The following is an 18,938-nucleotide window of genomic DNA, read 5'->3' as shown; positions in this document are numbered from 1 at the left end:
ACCTGATAGTGGAAAATCATCCATTTACATGATTTTTTTTCGCGACTAACACCTGCGTGATTTTGTAGCCCATGTAAATGAGCTCTTAGCAACATGAGTTGTATTTGTCAATGGCATGATTTTGCCGCACACATCAATCATTGAACATCTGTTATTCATTTTTTAAGGGATGTGTTAGAGTAATTACTTAATTTAGGTGACGCTCAAAGAGCATCGTAGCCTTGTCAGTCTGGCATGCCTAATTATATACACGAAGCATCGGAGAAGAATACAATGAGAAACACTTAAGTGATGTTTCCAAGCTCTACGGAAGCGTTTTATTATTGCATAGTATTGATAAAGAAATTTAAAGAAGTGATGATTATAATTGTCCAACTATCGTAAGTAACTTAAGTGAAGCATTTTTCACCAGACGTTTGTTGCAAATCACAAACAAGGTCTTCTATGTGGATAGGGAATGACTTGCAATTGTGGTACAACTAAGAGACTGTTCATACGGGACATAATTGTTCCACAACATGCAGTGGAATTTCCTATTGTGCGGAAAATTCTGCACCAAAACCTGCATGCCTACTGTGCGGATTTTGATGCATAATTGAAAACTACTTAAAGGGGTTGTCCCGCGCCGAACGGGGGGCCTATTGAAAAAAAAAACCCGTTTCGGCGCGGGACAACCCCTTTAAGTAGTTTTCAATTATGCATCAAAATCCGCACAGTAGGCATGCAGGTTTTGGTGCAAGACAAACCCAATGCATGTGTTAAAAAAAACAAAACGTTTAGTACTTACCCGAATCCCCGCGCTGCGGCGACTTCTTCCTTACCTTACTAAGATGGCCGCCGGGATCTTCACCCACGATGCACCGCGGGTCTTCTCCCATGGTGCACCGTGGGCTCTGTGCGGTCCATTGCCGATTCCAGCCTCCTGATTGGCTGTAATCGGCACACGTGACGGGGCGGAGCTACGAGGACCAGCTCTCTGGCACGAGCAGCCCCATTCAGAAGGGAGAAGACCGCACAGCGCAAGCGCGTCTAATCGGGCAATTAGACGCTGAAATTAGACGGCACCATGGCGACGGGGACACTAGCAACGGAGCAGGTAAGTGAATAACTTCTGTATGGCTCATAATTAATGCACGATGTACATTACAAAGTGCATTAATATGGCCATACAGAAGTGCTGAACCCCACTTGCTTTCGCGGGACAACCCCTTCTGCCAGCAATTCCACATCAAAACATGAAATGAGACATTCAGATTTTAGTGCGGAATTTTGCAATGACAAATTACGCAATATGTTGGGGAACGGTTACGTCCCCTGTGAAAGGTCCCTGAGGCCTCTTTCACACGAGCGTTATTTTGATGCAAAGTAGACGCGTCAAAAAATTGCGTTTATTAGAACCAATGGTTTCCTGTGGATTCCTTCAGATGAACGATTTTTTGACATGCCTATAATAAAAAAAAATAAAAATAGCACGGCAAAAGATTACACATAGGTGCATTATTTCAACGCTGTAATTTTTCAGCATCAAAAGATAGGTCTTGTCCCATCTTTTGACAGCACAACGAAGGAGGCTCCATAGACTCCTACGGGAGTCTAAGGGTGCCGTCCGAAAAAGGGAGGGAGTTTAGAAGTGGCTAGAGCTGTGAAAACAATGATAGATGCCTCATCTAGTGAGGCGTTTAAAGAGACTTAAGCAGTTCTGTTGACCAGGGGATTTCACGGCTGCGATGTTATTTCACCACACACAGCCGTTGAATTGACAATAAAACCAAGTCGCAGCTATTCTTCATTCATGCGATTTTATGCTCCAATAGTTGAGATTTTTTAGCGCGGCTATCAGAGTGTCAAAATGACGCTGGTGTGAAAGAGGCCTACTGATGATATTTTCCTTACATGCTCTGAGGGCTGCAAATAAGTGTCCTTTTTTCATACTCCTCCATTCAGCAGCTACAGACAAGTAAGAACTTTGTAAGTCTGTAAAGGGATTCACTGTTCCAGAATGTGAACTCACTGACTAAAACTGAGGGGGAGCGAGCTTTCCTTGGCAAGGTTTCACTTGGCTTGATTCACACATAAAATTATTCCGTTTATCGGCAATATTCGGTATTTGTATTCAGAAGTTACTTTTGGTAAGAAACAAATTCTGGGTTTCTAAGTTAAATAGAAGAAAATATGAATTTGCACTCTACAAATCCAAGTAAATCTTAAGATTTGCTGCCAGGCATCAGACTATTGCTGTTTTTAGAAAGCGATGATTTTCCAGTCCAGCAGTGTTTGGGTGTTTGCTATACATGCTTTCCGTCTAATTAGGCTGAAGGGAGGATCACGGCTTTACATTTTCTCACTGACTACACCCTGCTCCTCTCCAGGGACGGCTTTCTTCTGGTAAGTTTCTTGCTTCATTCACAACTACCACTTTTTTCCTTATATAATGTATGTTCTGGAGCAAGCTGAGTGACAACCAAAACATCCGCCACAGTGGTTGTCATCCATGGTTACTAGAGGTCTTACCAAATCTGCCTAGCAGTATAGCAATACATTCCCTGTTCTCTGGTTTGCTCTATAAGGCCTCGTTCACACGGGCGACAAAATGAAACGATTTTCTTGTGATGTGACAGCACTACAAATTGCACATATGTGAAGCCGATACTTGCATTCCTTCATATTAGCGATGTTTTGTAGCCTGCTACATTGCGAGAGAAAAAAATCATGGGCTGCTAAAAATTGCCACGTTTTGCGAGGTTTCGTGGCCCATGTTTCCCTATGGGCCCTTCCTCTCTGTTGCATCGCACGAAAACTCGGTTTTCGTGTTGTGCGATGCAAATTTTACAGTAGGAAGTCCTACTGTAAAAGCCCTAAAGTAAGCCCTAGCTGCATTAAAAAAAAAAAAAAACATCACTGAACAGCCGCTTTCAGGTCCGCCGCACTTCTCCTCGCAGGTCCCCGGCACTTGTTTGAAGTCTTCTGTCAGGGCTTCCTGGATTGGAGTTTCAAAATCCCCGCTTCCAGGATGCGCTCGCTGTGATTGGCGCTCCAGAACCAATCAGAGTCAGCACTCAATGAACCAATCACAGCCAGTCATTGAGCAGCAGTATAAGAAATAGCAACCTATCACAGCGCAGCTTTCATTTTACCTCAGCTGTGTAAGAAATGAAAGCTGCGCTGTGACTGGTTGCTATGGACAACACCAAATGATTTTCTTTTACAGCTTTCATAACAGTGCGCTGCTGGGCTACATTTCCGTGGCCCATCCTGCATTTTTTGGCAAAATTCTCTTGAGAGTGCCTGTGAACCACTGTAGCCACATACTGATCACAGCGGATTGTTATTTGAAGCAACTAAGAGAATGTTCGCCTTGCGATATTGTACACACTGTGTGATACACTTCGGGATTCCATGTCAGCTGCTGAAAATGGCGCTGTGACAGAATCACCTAACAGAAGCAAATGGGGCCATTCACCTCTCTTGTGAAGTGGACTCCTCTTTGGTGTCCATCTTGCAAGGTTCCAATTTGTTTCCGTTATATTTGGAGTATGGAATAGCGCAGTTAACTACGTTATTCTGTACTTCAAATATAACGGAAAGAAACGGGAACCTTGTAAAACGGACACCAAAGAGGAGTTCGCTTCACAAGAGAAGTGAATGGTTTCCGTTAGGTGATTCTGGCACAGCGCTGTTTTCAGCAGCCATCATGGAACCCCTGAAGCGTATCACACAGTGTGTACAATAACACTGCGGGAAAAGCTATCTCAGGGAGCGTTCACACGGTGTTTTTTGTATCCGTGAAACATATACGTTTCCATGCTTTTTTACATTAAAAACATACATTTTTTTGTACTTTTAACAGCATAAAAATGTGTATCTCTAAAGAAAACAAAAATGCCGTGGGAACGCTCCACAAGGGAAATCTACCCTTAAGACCAACATTTTTAAAGCCCATCCTACCGTAGTATAACTTCTGCCCGGCACACGATGCACGTAACACATGACGAGGCACACGAGTCTTCGTGTATTAGACGCACCTACACAGAAATGTACGCCGGGTCCTACCTAGCGCACATTTCTGGCATAATTTACACCGGACACTGGTACAAATTATTAATAAACCAGTTTTTAGGAAAGTGATGAAGGAGGCTTAAATACAAGTACATTTTGGTCACAAGTAAGGCCGGCTTCACATGGGCATCAAAATCGCGCAAGATTTGTACGTTACGAGATGCACAGATCTCACACAAATATGAACCCCATTCTTTTGAATGTGGTTATACACATGAGCCATCTTTTCCTGCATGGCACCACAAAGCGATGCTGTGCAGGAGACAAATCGCGGCATGTTCTATCTTGCTGCGTGATCTCGCATTGCAGTGCCCATAGCTTTCAATGTGGCCGGTGGCAGCAGTGTCGGCCCAATTGACAGCAATGGGAGAAACTCTGCAATCCTCCGGTGCGGATGTGCAGCCACACCCGAGGAAGTTATGCAAAGCTGTTTTGCCATGAAAACACCTCACCTCCATGGGGATTTCACATGGATGGCGAGCGTGATATGGGGGCGGGTTACACAGATCCATATCGCGCTCGGCCATGTGAAGTTAGCCTAGGCATACCTTCACACTTACGAGAAAATATTTTAAGCGATGCGAGAGGGAGTGAAAATGCAGAATTACTAAACCAATGATTTTCAATGGTCTCATTCCCATTTGCGATTTTTCCAATCATGCGATGTGGATTGAAACAAAAAAAAAAAATCGCAGGATGTCCTATCTTTCTGCGTTTTGCATTTCCCATGTTTCCCTACGGAGCCTCCTTTTTATCACATCACAATGCACAAACTTGCAATTTCCATGCGATGCGCTTTTAACTTTGGAAACTCCTATTGACTTTTGTGCTATGTCATCGCACAAGAGAATCCCGGGACGCAGCGATGCGAGATTATTCTCAGGAAAAAGTATCGCTGATGCTCAGAAATCGCGGGAACAAAGATGAGACTTTTGAGCGATTTTCTTGTGGCAAAATCGAGATAGCCAATGTGAAGGGCTTGCGACAAAATTTGTGACTTTTTAACTCCATAATTCTGGTCTAGAGGCCATAATAAATTCCCCCAATAAGTCCAACTGGCAGATAGCGGTGATCTGCATGTGGTTACAGCAGATCAATCACACTGTAATAACCCACAACATCTTTATTTATGGCGGTGCCTTAAACCAGAATTGATGGTCTCATTCTGTAGGTATGTCCTATCGTACCCATGCTTACCAGGGAATGAGATATCCTCTGACTGGCAGCAGTCTGCTACTGATGTAGTATTGTGAAATGTGCTCTGCGCTGTTTACTTCAGTTCAGAAATGAGTCAGATTTCTCCGTTTCAGTTCTTTTTTTCCTGGAAAATAAACCTTGGCGTGTCCTACATGAAGCTTGTAGTATTTGTACCTTCTTATGCGCAGAAAAACAGCCACAGTACAACAGGGCAGATTTATTAATACTGTCCTAAATTTAGACTGCTTACAACTAGACCAGATACTAAAAAGGGAAAAGCCACACAGCAGCAGTCAAATGTTACTAAAAGCATGGAATCCGTTGTCTCAAGACTATTCAGTTTGGTTAGAAAATGGCTTGTGTCCCTAATATAGGAAGAAGCAACAGTAGAAAACTTCTTAACACCCTATCTAGGAATACAGCTATTTGACATCAGCTATTTACTGTAGGTTACCAAGCCCATATTATTTGATTAACCGATGTTTGATCGATTGGGGTACTGTCTCCCTTAAAACAATGTGGGATTATAGGTGATTGTGGGTCTCCAGTATGGGGTTTGATATATATGTGCATTACTGGTATGTATTGTTGCTATGGTTCTCGGCTTGTGCCGATCATGCGCTCCCACGTCATGGGGGCTCGTCTAGATCACGTGCCACTACGTCACTTGTGTATACACTAGTCACGTGGTTATGCGCCTTCCGTACATGCGCATTGTGCACTGGGTGATAGAAGAAGATAGAGATTCGGGAATATTGCGTGCTAGCGGGTGTCTCGCGCAGGCGCACCAGAACTTTGACAAGCCGTGGCTGCATGGAGTCTTCTTTTAACTCATTCCTGGGAGAACAGCAGGAACGGCGCCATTGATAATGATCTTCATTAAGGTAACATCCATACATTGAGTTGGTTAAACATTAACTTGTATACAATTGGCTAATCACCTTCAAAACAGGTATTGGTAATTTGCCATTTTAAATGTTTGTGTATATATACACGTGTCTTTGCGTCTAGGCACACCAAGCATGATTAAGACCTACTAACAGGTCGAAATGTCGCTGGTGTTTCTATATGGAGGAATAAAAGAACAAAAGTTTGCTTTTCATCTTATGCTGTCTGGACTATAATTTTGTTATTTCAACTAGACCAGATGTGCTAATTTTATCACAGTGGCTCACGCTGTATGACACGTTTTGTGCTGTTTCAGACACTTTTGTCTAACTTTATGCTTCTTGGTTGGTTTACTTTAGACCTTTTTTTGTCAACATTTTGGTGCAAGCATGTTCATTTTAAGCCACGCCCCCTTGTCTATTAAGGCAGGGGTCCCCAACTCCAGTCCTCAGGGACCACCAACAGGTCATGTTTTCAGGATATCCTATAGTAAGAAGACCCGTGGTAATGTCTGAGGCACCGACAATAATTACATTACTTGTGTAACACTGAGGAAATCCTGAAAACATGACCTGTTGGCGGTCCCTGAGGACTGGAGATAGGGAACACTGTATTAAGGCACAAAAAAGTGTCTAAAATACATAAATCTGGGGCAAGCCATGCACGCCAGTTTTTCTTTTTAGCACAAATTAAGCCAAAATTCTGACATTCTGAATTTAGCGTAGTAAATCTCCCATAATGTAACTATCATTATGCAGTAGCAGCTACTACAACAATGTAGGGTACAGGCTGATTTATCAGTACTATCACATCTGACACGATGTACAAACTCATCGATGTATGTGACATATTTTTTAGAAAAAGGGTGGCTTAAAGCTGCCTGTCCACGGGCGATAGTTCATTGCGTTACCCACGATGATAATCCGGCTGCGCGTAACGCAGTAAACGCTTTACATAGCATTGCTATAGAAAGCGCAGCCACGGCGATTTTCCACTAGTTGGATTCAAATTGCAGTCGCGATTCTCCACGGTGAACCTATCTGTCAGATAGGCTCACCGCAAAGACCTGACAGCTCCCCCCCCGCGGAACGTCGCTTGCGATATTCTGTCACGGCTGTGGACAGGAAGCCTTACATGAGAGAGCTATTGTCTGAATAGTCACTCAATAGAGGGAATACAAGAGACAGTTGTTCCATGTAAACACGGCCACCAATCGGGTGACAAGCGAAAATTCTGTCACTTGTCGATAATTACTTTGTTTCAGTTCATCTACAAAGAACAACCAGCCAACAACTTAGCAGAGAGGTGTGCGCTTCTTCCCACCCATTGCCTTCTGCCTTCCCTCTGCCTTTTTTTAAAAAAACATTTTGCCCTCCCTCTTAGCGCTCATTGGTTCCCGAAAACACAAATACTTGTGAGTGATCCTCAACTGAGCAGTCCCTGCTGGTCTTCGAAAACGACAGTCGCTGCTACAGTCCCTGGCTGTTTTTTGTCCAGTGAGAGATTGCAACAGCGAGTGCTCACTCAAAGATCGCTCACATGTATTTCAAGGAGTTGAAATTTCAGAATACACTCCCACCAAAGAACCTCACGCCACCTAACTAGTGGACAAAGGATATTTTAACTCATGTAAATGCTCTGTACAATTTGTTCAGCGGTCACAAAATTGAACAGGTGCACAATTGCTCTGTGTAAAAGCTAACGTTTGGTAGGATAGTGTAGAACAGTCCTCCCCCATAAAAGTTTAGGTCCTCGCTGCTTCTTTTGCCGGTGTGCTTCTTATGTGTCAGTTTCATGCACTTTTTGCATCTGATGTACACTGGAGTACAATGCGTTTTTATAAATTTGGCGCTTTTTTTGCTTGTCCATTAGCCCAAAAATTGAATTCATGAATGGGTATGAGTGAGAGCTGCCTCTGATTGGTGAGGCTGTGACCAATCAGATGCAGCTCATTCAGCAGGCGGGGATTTTAAATGCCCGGCTGCTGAATACTACTCAGAGCAGTTCAGGAGAACTGCCAGCCAGACGCGGCTGAACTCTGGCTGCAGCGGAAAGGTGAGTATACATTTTTTTTTTATTTTTACACATTTTAGGATGATTTTCAGGTAAGGGCTTATATTTTTAAGCCCTTCCCAAAAATTCATCCCGCGCTCGCTGGCAGCCCATTGCTTTCAATGGAGTCGGCTGTATTGCCGGCTCCATTGAATTCAATGGGCTAACATCATTCTTCTCGGCCACAGCTGTTACAGAGGAGAACGATCTTTATGCTGACAGTGGGGGGGGGGGGGCACTCTTGCCACTATTGTGGCTTAATAGTGGGACTTGGGAACTTGAGATGCAGCCCAACATGTAGCCCCTCGCCTGCCCTATCTGTTTCTGTGTCGTTCCCATCACTTTCGTGAATTTTCACAAATGAAAACCTTAGCGAGCATCGGCGATATACAAAAATGCTCGAGTCGCCCATTGACTTTAATGGGGTTCGTTACTTGAAACGAACCCTCGAGCATCGTGGAAAGTTCGACTCGAGCAACGAGTACCCGAGCATTTTGGTGCTCGCTCATCTCTATTTGTAACGTTTCTTTTAACACCGAAAAAACTGGCACAAATAATTTACTAAATTCTACCCAAAGTATAGAGGAAATATGCATTACTTAATCTGCACTTACTATAAATAGGAAAATCCCGCTAGAGTTTAGAAAAAAAAAACTTCCCTTTTTGACAACTATGGAATAGGTCATCTAAAACATTTTTGGCTACCTCATGAATACTGCACCACCACTACAGCATCAGCAAAGTGCATGCAAAATCCACATGATTAATCAAAAAATCACTACTGACAAATATGAAGAATGTTTAGGATGTGTCCCGTCTCCACCACAGCTACATGAAGTTTGCCGGCTTCCGCAAGTAGTCGCTCCTCCATACTCGCTTGCCTTAAGCGTTCCCTGAAGTTAGAGTGCTCACTATGTACTAATTAACCCACTTACCCTGGTATTTCATACAGTGGGGGTTCGGAGCCCTAGCTTGTATATGATGGGAAATTGCAGGCCTATGAGACCTTGAGAATATGATTCAAGACGTAGATTGTACTTTCTGGTAGAATAGTTCCTGGATAGTATCTGACAACTATGTAGGACTTTTCTTGTCCATCGACTCATTGAAATAGCCCAGTCCCTCCTGTCAGATAACGTGATGAAGCTGGTTTGGCCTTGGCTTCCTTTGTAGTGCTCTTGCTCTGTAATAATGAACTTCCCTCAGTACAAATAATAGTGTTAGCGAGCCATGTAATAATAGGATGTAAATATCTTCTTCATCTCTCACATCCTTTGTGGCTAAAATCTACCATTTAGAACGCGGTGATCTATTTTGCATCTTTTGTACATTTATTGAACTTCTGTATACATCATGGATTAAAGGGGACCTGATGGAAAAACCTCCTGGTGTGTTCTACATGATGCGTAAACTGGAAATTATATGCCAAATAGAAATGAATGAATTGCATACACAGTTATTAGAAAGAGCACATGTCTGTAAACCAGTGCTTATGTGGTGTCACACTCCATCAAAGTGACCATTGTGACATGCCAGATGATGAATTTGTGGCTAGATTTGCCATTATGTAGGGTGGACCATGGAAAGGTAGCCCGGCCCACACGGTTATGAAAGCGGTCTAAAAGAAAATATCGCAACCAATCACAGCACAGGTTTCATTTCTTATACTTTTGTGGTAAAATGAAAGCTGTGCTGTCATTGGTTGCTATGGGCAACAAAGACAGATTTTCTTTAAGGGTGCATTCACACGAGCGTAGGCGTATTTACGTTCGTACGTCCGCAGCGTATAATCGCCGGAAAGAACGTTTTTCGGCGATCATGACCAGAGCTAGAAAGCGTATTATCGTTTGTTCCTACTTTGCAAACTATCTTTTCGGCCATCGAATATGCGTTGGTGCGTATTTTGGTCGCGTATGTTCCGTTTTTTTTCCGGTTGCCGTTTTTACGCGCCGTAAAACCGCCCGTGCGAACGAATACATTCGAAACCAACGCCTCAGATGGTCACGTATATACGATTGGGCGCAAAAACGCGCCGTTTATGCGCTCGTGTGAATGCACCCTTAGACAGCTTTCATACAGTTAATTTTATGTGGCCACCCTGTACAATCTAGGATGAAACTGCAGAAATAATAAGGAAGCAGCGTGATACACCCGTGGGAAAACACTTCTCTGTGTCAGCCCACAGTATAACAGTCTTTGTTACAAAAGGTCATTTTAACAATGACAGAGAAAAATTTGGGAAGTCAAGTCAATAGGAATTTTCCATTCATTGACACGAGGAGTCACTCTATGCCCGGGATATATGACACATCACATGGCCACTTCACCCCCATCAGACTGACTCCAGGTCTATGAACTCCTAAATCATCACCTTTTATAGCCTGTCCATCTGTAGCACAAACCTCAGTTTTATTGCTCTGGCTTATCATAATGATCCATCTTCATTCTGTAAAGGGTCACTCTCGGAAAAACACATTTTTCCATCCCTGACCCACTCATCTGATTGTCATATTCTTGATGTTTCCTATGTATACTGCATTCACTTCCATGCAGTGCAGCCTCCTGTCTAATACTTATCATGCACTATCTGGAGGTTGGAAATTTGTTCCTACTTTCTCTTTCCCTATTCTGTGCTATCAATCGCATGCTTCATCAGCACAACATTAAAGGGGTTTTTCAGGAAAATACTATTGATGACCTATCATCGGGATAGGTCATCAATACTTGATCGGACGGAGTCCGTTGCTCAGGACTCCGACTAATCAGCTGAGCGGGCACATACTGTCTGTGCCTCATATACAAAAAGGTCGGCGCTTGTAATTGCAGGCACAGCTCCCATTGATTTCAATGAGAGCCGTGCCTGCAGTTACAAGCACCGGCCACTAAATGGGAGGTTTGCTCAGAGACTTCCGCTCCAAATTCAAAGAGGTCAAAGCAGAAGCCTCTGCGCCGACCTACGTATAGTGGCCAGCACTTGTAACTGCAAGCACTGCTCCCATTGATTTCAATCAGCGCTGTGACTGCAGTTACAAGCGCCAGCCACTATAGAGAGGTAGGTGCGGAGGATTCTGCTCCAAAATCTGTGTATATGCGGCGCTGACAGCATGCATCCCCTCAGCAGATCAGTTGGGGTCCCGAGTGACAGACCCCAGCCGATCAACTATTGATGACCTATCCTAATGATAGGGCATCAATAGTATTTAACTGGAAAAGCCCTTCAATATGAGCAACTAGAGCCAATACCATCATTACCTTCATTATTCACCTAAATAAGCTATAGACCATAAGTATACAGTTAGGAGTGATCTCCTTCTTTATAACTGTGTGACAGGAGCCTCTTATCTGCAGGAACTATCATAGCAGTGTCTGTGTCCCCCTCTAAAGAGCTTGTGTGGTAGGGTCCATCACACAGTAATTAGGAGAACTCAAAAACTGACTTTTTAAGAGGAACATAAAGTCAAGTAAATCACAGCTTGTCTGAATTGAGATCACATAACCCACATGAGGAGAGACACTTCAGGAATTTCAGATAAACAGGAATAATGAGCCAAGGTATATAAAGTGCTGGACTAGTTACATAATGAATGAAAAAAAACCACTCTGGTGAAATTCCATTATTAAGTGCCCGATGAAGGAGCTTTTGTGTGCTGAAAGCTTGCAAATTCCGTTTTATCTGCTTAGCCAATAAAGAAATGACTTCTATAATACGTTTGTCTTTTTCATACACGAGTATTTAACATCACACTGTTTAATAAGGTTAGTTGGCCATTTCCCTAGGTGGATTCTTTCCACTTCCTTCCCTTCCTTGTTTTAAACAACCTTTAGCCCGACCGTTATTTGGTCTTTCCGTCTCTTCCATCATTCTGCTTTACTCTGCCACCCATGCTGATAGTGGGGTTGTCACCATCATCCACCTGGCAGAGCTGATGGACTTGCTGCGCTCTGACATATCCTCTTTATGTACAGTGTGCAGAGAGTTAAACTGCTTCTTTGTTTCATTTATCTACATATTAATGGAAAATGTAAGGTTTTCTGCCACAAAGGCCTAAATATCAATAAAAATAGAATTATTTTAGGGTCTGCACCATCGGTAGGGATTTTGACTTGAAATCAGCTGTGCTTCCACAGCTGATTTCAGAAGATACCATGTTCCCCCTCAACTCCAAAGTCTTCGCACTCTCTGCGCTTCCTTCACCGGGCTCCCAGTGGCCTCTAGTGAGCGCCGCTGGCCACTTCCACATCATCTGACCAGCAGTGCTGCACTCAATTGAGGCCACTGGGGGCCAAGTGAAGGAAGCACTGAGATCGCAAAGACTTTGGAGGTGACGGGGAGTGCGGTTGCGCAGCTGATTTCAAGTCAAGATCTGCACTGATGGTGCACATTTTGACTCTGATTTGCATGTGGAGATCCCACAGCATTTCGGCTACATGCAAACAGTTCTAGTAAATATTCTATGAGAACCACATGGAAAAAAGCAGGTCATGGTTTTGTGGGTTTTATTTTTTTTCCTGTTCAAGTCAAATTAAGAAAAATTATATTGATATTAACAAAGTGCAGCCTGCTTTAAAAAAAAACAACAAGATTTGTACTACCTGGCAGCTATGGTAAATTAGCAAAAGGGAAACCTTAAAAAAAGATGCTAGGTGGGTATGTACCTTTTAAAAATGCGACATATTAGGCTGTCCACTATCGCCTACATTGTTTATCCTGACCATGGAGCCCCTAGCAGAGGCAATCCGCATGAGTGAGAAGATTAAGGGAGTACCGATGACATGCAGACAACACAAAATAGGTTTATTTGCAGATGACATAGTACTAATGATGACCTCCCCACTGGAGTCTCTTCGGGCAGCCTCTGATCTGCTAACCGAATTTGGGAAGATCTCACTTTATAAGGTAAATCCGACAAAGTCAAAAATCCTAGCAATTAATGTCCACCCTAAGCTCCAAACACTGATTAAGCAGGAGTTCCCATTTATGTGGGACATGTCGGGCACTCATTATTTGGGCACAACAATTAGCTCACCAATAAGCAACACAATGGACCTAAATATCGTGTCGCTAACGGAAGAAATCCGGGAAAGCCTAAATAATTACAGTAGAACAGAATTCTCTTGGCTAGGCAGAATTGTCATATATAAAATGATGGTTCTGCCGAAAATATTATATATTCTGAGAACAATACCACTGAAATGCAGCTCCAAGCTGCTTAAGAGCCTGCAAAACCAGCTCATGTCCTTCATCTGGGGAAATAAGAGACCAAGAGTGGCCGCGGCAATACTATATTGTCCTAGGAGATATGGAGGGATGGGAGTACCCAACTTAGAAGCTTACTATAAAGCAAATATTGTTTCCCAACTAAGGGCATGGTGTATCCCACAAGAAGGAATAAGCTGGCCCAATATTGAACAAAACTCATTAGGGAGAAAATCCCTCAGAAATCTATTGTTAGCATCAAGCATAAACATAGATAATGTCATGCTAAAGAACCCACTGGTTAGAAACGCCATAGATATCTGGAAGCAACTAGTAAAACTCGCAAAAGACCACTCCCCCAGGATAAAAATACCCATACCACTGGAAGTATTAGATTTCTGCTCGAATAATATAAATACACGTACCTGGAGATCCAAGGGTATTAAAAATGTGTCTGATATAGTTGACGGCTCAAAAATTAAACCGTTTCACTGTCTCCAAGAGGAATATGGGCTTCCGAGTGGAGATTTTCTTCTGTATTCTCAGATTCGAGGAAGGTGGTCCTCCACTATATCTCAGGAGATCTATCTACCTAACTACTTATATAGATTTCTATTCGACCCCCCTCCATATAAATTACCTTTAAAAGATATATACGAAATATTCTGCGGAGGTGGGAACTTAGCACAAAATATGCAAAAAAGAGCACACCTTCTCAACTGGGAGCGAGACTTGGGGAAGTCATTTCCATTTTTACGCTGGACCAAAGCTCTCCGATGGGCAAACAGGGCATCCTCATGTGCCTCACTGGTGGAGGTCCACTATAAAACTCTTACACGTTGGTACAGATCTCCGGCAAGATTGGCGGATTTCTTCCCAGGGGTTCCCGCTGATTGCTGGAGGGGATGCGGGAGGAGAGGCTCCCTGTTACACATTTTTTGGAGCTGCCCGGATATCTGGGCCATCTGGCAAAGCTTCTTTGAACTTATTAGCAATGTCATAGGGATAAAAGCACATCCTTCACCTGAATTAGCATTATTCCTGCTGGGGATAGAGGAATTTCCCCCCAGGTTCAGAAAGATGATTTCCCATTGCCTCCTTACTGTTAAATTACTGTTAGTTAGAAATTGGAGGTCCCAAAAGGTCCCTTCCTTGCTAGATATGACTAATTTAATATCAGAGCATGTGGTGATGGAAAAGACCTATGCATTCAGACAAGACAAAATCTCTAAATTTAAAGAGGATTGGAGTCCTTGGATAAACTATTTTATGCTTGAATCTGCAAATTTAATGCTGTAAAAACTGAAAGATATCACAGACCTTCAGTTTATACAATAGGAAAGATAAATCACTCCAGACGGACGAGAGAGAGATTGGTTCTAATATATGCAGAGGAATGGTCCCTACTGTTTCTCCCTCCCCCTACCCCAACCCTTCCCCCCCTCCCTTACCACCTATATTTGAAAATTTATAACGACTGTTTCAGTATAGCAAGTCAAAGATACTTCATGTTACATATCTCATGTGAATTTGTAAGAGCGAACTGTATTACATGAAAACAGAAGGCTTCTCATTCCATGTATGTATATTCTGTTACTTGCTAATTTTCAATAAAAAAACGATTGAACAGTAAAAATGCGACATATTGCTAAATCTTTCGCCGTTCGATGCACTGCAAGCCACACAAACTAACACAAGCTAAAACATCCCTTTATTAATTATTAATTGATTGTGTGAAATAATGTACTCTGACTTTACCAGACAGAAAAAAGCTCCAACCTAAATTATCCATTGAAATGCTCTAATAAATAGTTAATGTAGCCTCAGGGTATTCTAAAGTCAGGCAAACTGGGAACATTGATGCAGTTTTGTTTGTAGTGCATTTCCTCTTCTTATAGGTTGTGTCTATAGCAGTAATATCTGTCCCAGGGCTTTTACTCTTTGGGGTATGTTCAGACAGAGGGGTGAAATCATAGACCTCATCTGCCACTGTGGTCCGGCCATGATACGGAAAAATGTGGCATTTTGTAATTTCTTTTGGCAGTCACGGTAAAATCCACAACAGGACTGCTGTGTTTGAATATATCCTTAGTGGAGAATTAGAGGGACTGATTGCAGGACAATAGTCACAAAGAGAGCAAAACTAGTGGATCTTTGGTTGCAATATGCATGTGGCTTTGGCATCATAGACTGCATTGAAAGTCACATGCGACTGTTAACTTGCCTGCAATCTCTCTACGCTTTTGTGGTTTTATAACTGCCAGATTGCAGCAATCAGTTGCAATGCCAATTTTCAGATATTTACACAATTTTTTTGGATCACATGACTTTACTGAATCTTAGTGTCATGCGACCAAGATTACCATGTTTTGAGACCAAATTCTGCCCTAGGCGTGGATGGGAGTATATTTTGTCTGCAGCTGTTATTCTCTTCTCACCCTACAATCCATGTTTCGGGTCATGTGTTTGGCCATTCAAAATGGGCAATACAATCTTCAGACTACCTAATCTCCACAGTGCACTGGAAGTGTCAGAGTACCAGTGTACTATATCTTCTCCCTGATTGCCCAGAGCTCCTCTTGTGATCAACACTGGCCAATCAGAACAGTGCACAATGAGCAATAGGTAGTTAGAAGTTGCTGTAGCTGAAAATGGGGTCTAGGATTGGGCGATCAGAGGGGCAGCAGAGAAGAACAATTGCAGGTAATTTACTTCCCCCCCCCCCCCCCCCACCCCATATGCGTATTCGTGCACGGGGACCTTTGATGGGTAAATATGCAGAAAAAGAGAGCATGCTGTGTTTTTTTTTGTGCAACTAAAATGCGTGGGTCTTGGTCTCTCTCCGCATGCAGATACGTCCGTGTGAATCTGGCCTTAAGATGGTTTCAAGTTAGGATTTGTGAAACCAGTGCTGGTTCCATCCTGGTTTGTTGTCTACGCAGAAAACAGCATAGGTACGAAAACCGTCTGGCATCACAGAAAAGCGCTTTTCCGTCTAGTGTAAAAGATGGATAAGGATGGAAGCTATGTGAAAGGGAGACTAAAAAAAGGTCTCCATTTCACATATTCTTCCCTATTGTGCCTATCAGGCTCTGCCCTTGTGCAGTTTTCTGCACGGAAGACTGAAAGCAGGATGAATCCAGCTTAAATCTGAGTAATAGTTGTCTTCTTCCTAATTTTTTTACTCTTGTCTTTTACCCAGCTTCCACTAATCACAATGAACGACTCTGTTGATTATCTCTACAACTATGATTATGAGTATGATGCCTTTGAAGAGCCCACCCACACGGGAGTACAGACTCATACAGTTCACGTGATATCGGCCGTTATTTACTCGCTGGCATTTCTTCTCGGAGTCCCAGGGAATGTCATGGTGATCTGGTTCACTGGATTTAAGTGGAAGAAAACTGTAAGCACTGTATGGTTTCTTAATCTAGCCATTGCAGATTTAATCTTTGTACTGTTCCTGCCACTGCACATCACCTATGTGGCTACTGACTTCCACTGGCCTTTTGGGACGCTACTTTGCAAATTGAATTCATTTGTTTCTATTCTTAATATGTTTGCAAGTGTGTTCTTCCTAACGGCAATCTGCCTAGACAGATACATATCGATGGTCTACCCAAGCATTTCACAGAGGCATCGGACAATGAGGAGATCTGGGGTGCTGAGTGCCATTGTGTGGTCACTCGCTACGTTGATTGCTAGTCCTTTCTTGTACTTCAGAGACACATTGGAGAGAAACTCTATGATCATCTGCTTCAACAATTTCCATGAAACTGATTATGCCACCTTCCAGAAGATCCACACCGCTGTGGCACTGCTGAAGTTCTTCATTGGATATCTCTTCCCTTTGTTGACCATGGTGACGTGTTATACAATCCTCTCCATTCGAATGAAGAGAAGAACCACACAAGCGAACAGTAAATTCTTCTGGATGGTCCTGGCTATCATAGTGGCCTTCTTCCTTTGTTGGACTCCTTATCACATATTTAGCTTATTGGAATTGCATATTCACCACAGTGGCACATATATTGAAGTACTTAGGATAGGAATGCCCTTTTCCACAAGCCTGGCCTTTGTTAACAGTTGTATTAATCCTATCCTTTATGTTCTAATAAGCAAAGCATTCCGGACACATTTAGAGGCTTCACTAGCAGAGATATTTAAAAACACAATAAGGGACATTAGTCAGACTGGCATTAAAAGTGATGACCTGGAGCTTTCCGAAAACAATTCTACGCTCTGTGAAACAATGTTTGAAACGCAAGATGCAAAAAAGTAATATATGTATCCTCTACCTACATTATGAACACGTATTCTCTACATATTATATGAGTCTGTAGATTCTCTCATTCCTCTGCAGGAATAGTGGACCAAATATAGCAAGCTTACATTTTTGCACGTCTTGACTTAGCAAGTAGTGGTGCAAGTGACCCAGTTAACTGAGTTAGCTAGTATAAGGGTCTGGTGGACCTTACGGCTGCAATGCCTCTAAGGTCGAATGCACACGGCCAGGTCGGATCCCGCAGCGGAATCCAACCCAGTGCCAGGCCTGTGACCCTTTCATACCTGTCTGGATGGTCTTCATCTGTGCTACGGATGTGCTGTCCGGCGCAGTATAGATGTGACGCGCAGTCAGGCGACAACACGGCTCCCACGGTCTTGCCGCAATGATGATTGTAAAAGGCCGCGGGACAGACAGCTTCCATTTACTCCTATGGAAGCCGTCCGCATGGAATTTGGTTCAAAATAGAGCATGCTGCTATTTTCCCCCCGCAAGCGGAAAATCGCAATTTATTTCCACTGGTAGGCATGGAAACACGCTTTTACATTGCATGCTATGGCAGGTATTTGCTGCGGAATCTGGAGGCGGACGCCCACTGCGGATGCCACAAAGCAAATCCAACCGTGTGCATTCGGCCTAATACTGCTACATATTGCAGTACACGTAGGAAAACAGAAGTTGCAATACAGTGACAATATCAGAGACACATGCAGCTAATGAAGAAGCACTGTACAATACCTGGATCAACATTTGGGAGGGTAATAGGCTGAACTGGATGGAAGTAGGTTTTTTTTTCAGCCTTACATCCTATGTTACCTATAGCAATACAATACCAATATATAGGTGTGAATCAAAAACATAAGTGCAATATAGCTGGAATACTAAATAGCCAATATAAAAGCAACATAGTAGCAGTATTAAAGCATTAGAAAATGTAAACCGCATACAGTGCCCTACTTACCAGTGCCAGTATTGACCACATTATGCTCCACCTATTGTCCTTCTCTGGTTTCTTTTCTGGACTCTGGAAAAAGTTACAAACAGCAACCAGTTTCTGCTAATTCAATGCATGTTTTTTTCTTTTTAAAACAATATCTTGATTGATTTCAGACAAGGGATTTTTGAAACATGCTGCGTTTGCTATATATTTTCTTGTGTGTCTTATTGTTGCGTTTGTGAATTTTTACTGTTTTTAGCACTTTTTTCCCAGGCATTTTCATAAACTTCTCTATAGGAAAAAGACAACTCATGCATTTCATG

General features: G+C 42.8%; 1 protein-coding gene across 2 annotated transcripts in view; it reads left to right on the top strand.

The window, feature by feature from the left end:
• Positions 1-18,938, top strand: part of CMKLR2 (chemerin chemokine-like receptor 2) — a 29,835-nt gene extending 10,897 nt beyond the window's left edge. The window contains exons 1-2 of one of the 2 annotated variants that reach the window (XM_066576087.1): positions 2,318-2,385; positions 16,593-18,938. In XM_066576087.1, coding sequence (XP_066432184.1) covers positions 16,608-17,675 — 1,068 coding nt within the window. In that variant the 5' untranslated portion in view covers positions 2,318-2,385; positions 16,593-16,607 and the 3' untranslated portion in view covers positions 17,676-18,938. Of the gene's footprint in view, positions 1-2,317; positions 2,386-16,592 lie in introns of those variants that run through there. The other variant, XM_066576086.1, reaches the window with a different exon arrangement.

The sequence above is a fragment of the Eleutherodactylus coqui genome, chromosome 8 (genome assembly GCF_035609145.1).
Source record: "Eleutherodactylus coqui strain aEleCoq1 chromosome 8, aEleCoq1.hap1, whole genome shotgun sequence".
Taxonomy (NCBI): Eukaryota; Metazoa; Chordata; class Amphibia; order Anura; family Eleutherodactylidae; genus Eleutherodactylus; species Eleutherodactylus coqui.
Note: the sequence above shows the minus strand (reverse complement) of the source record. Positions and strands in the feature narration are given on the sequence as shown.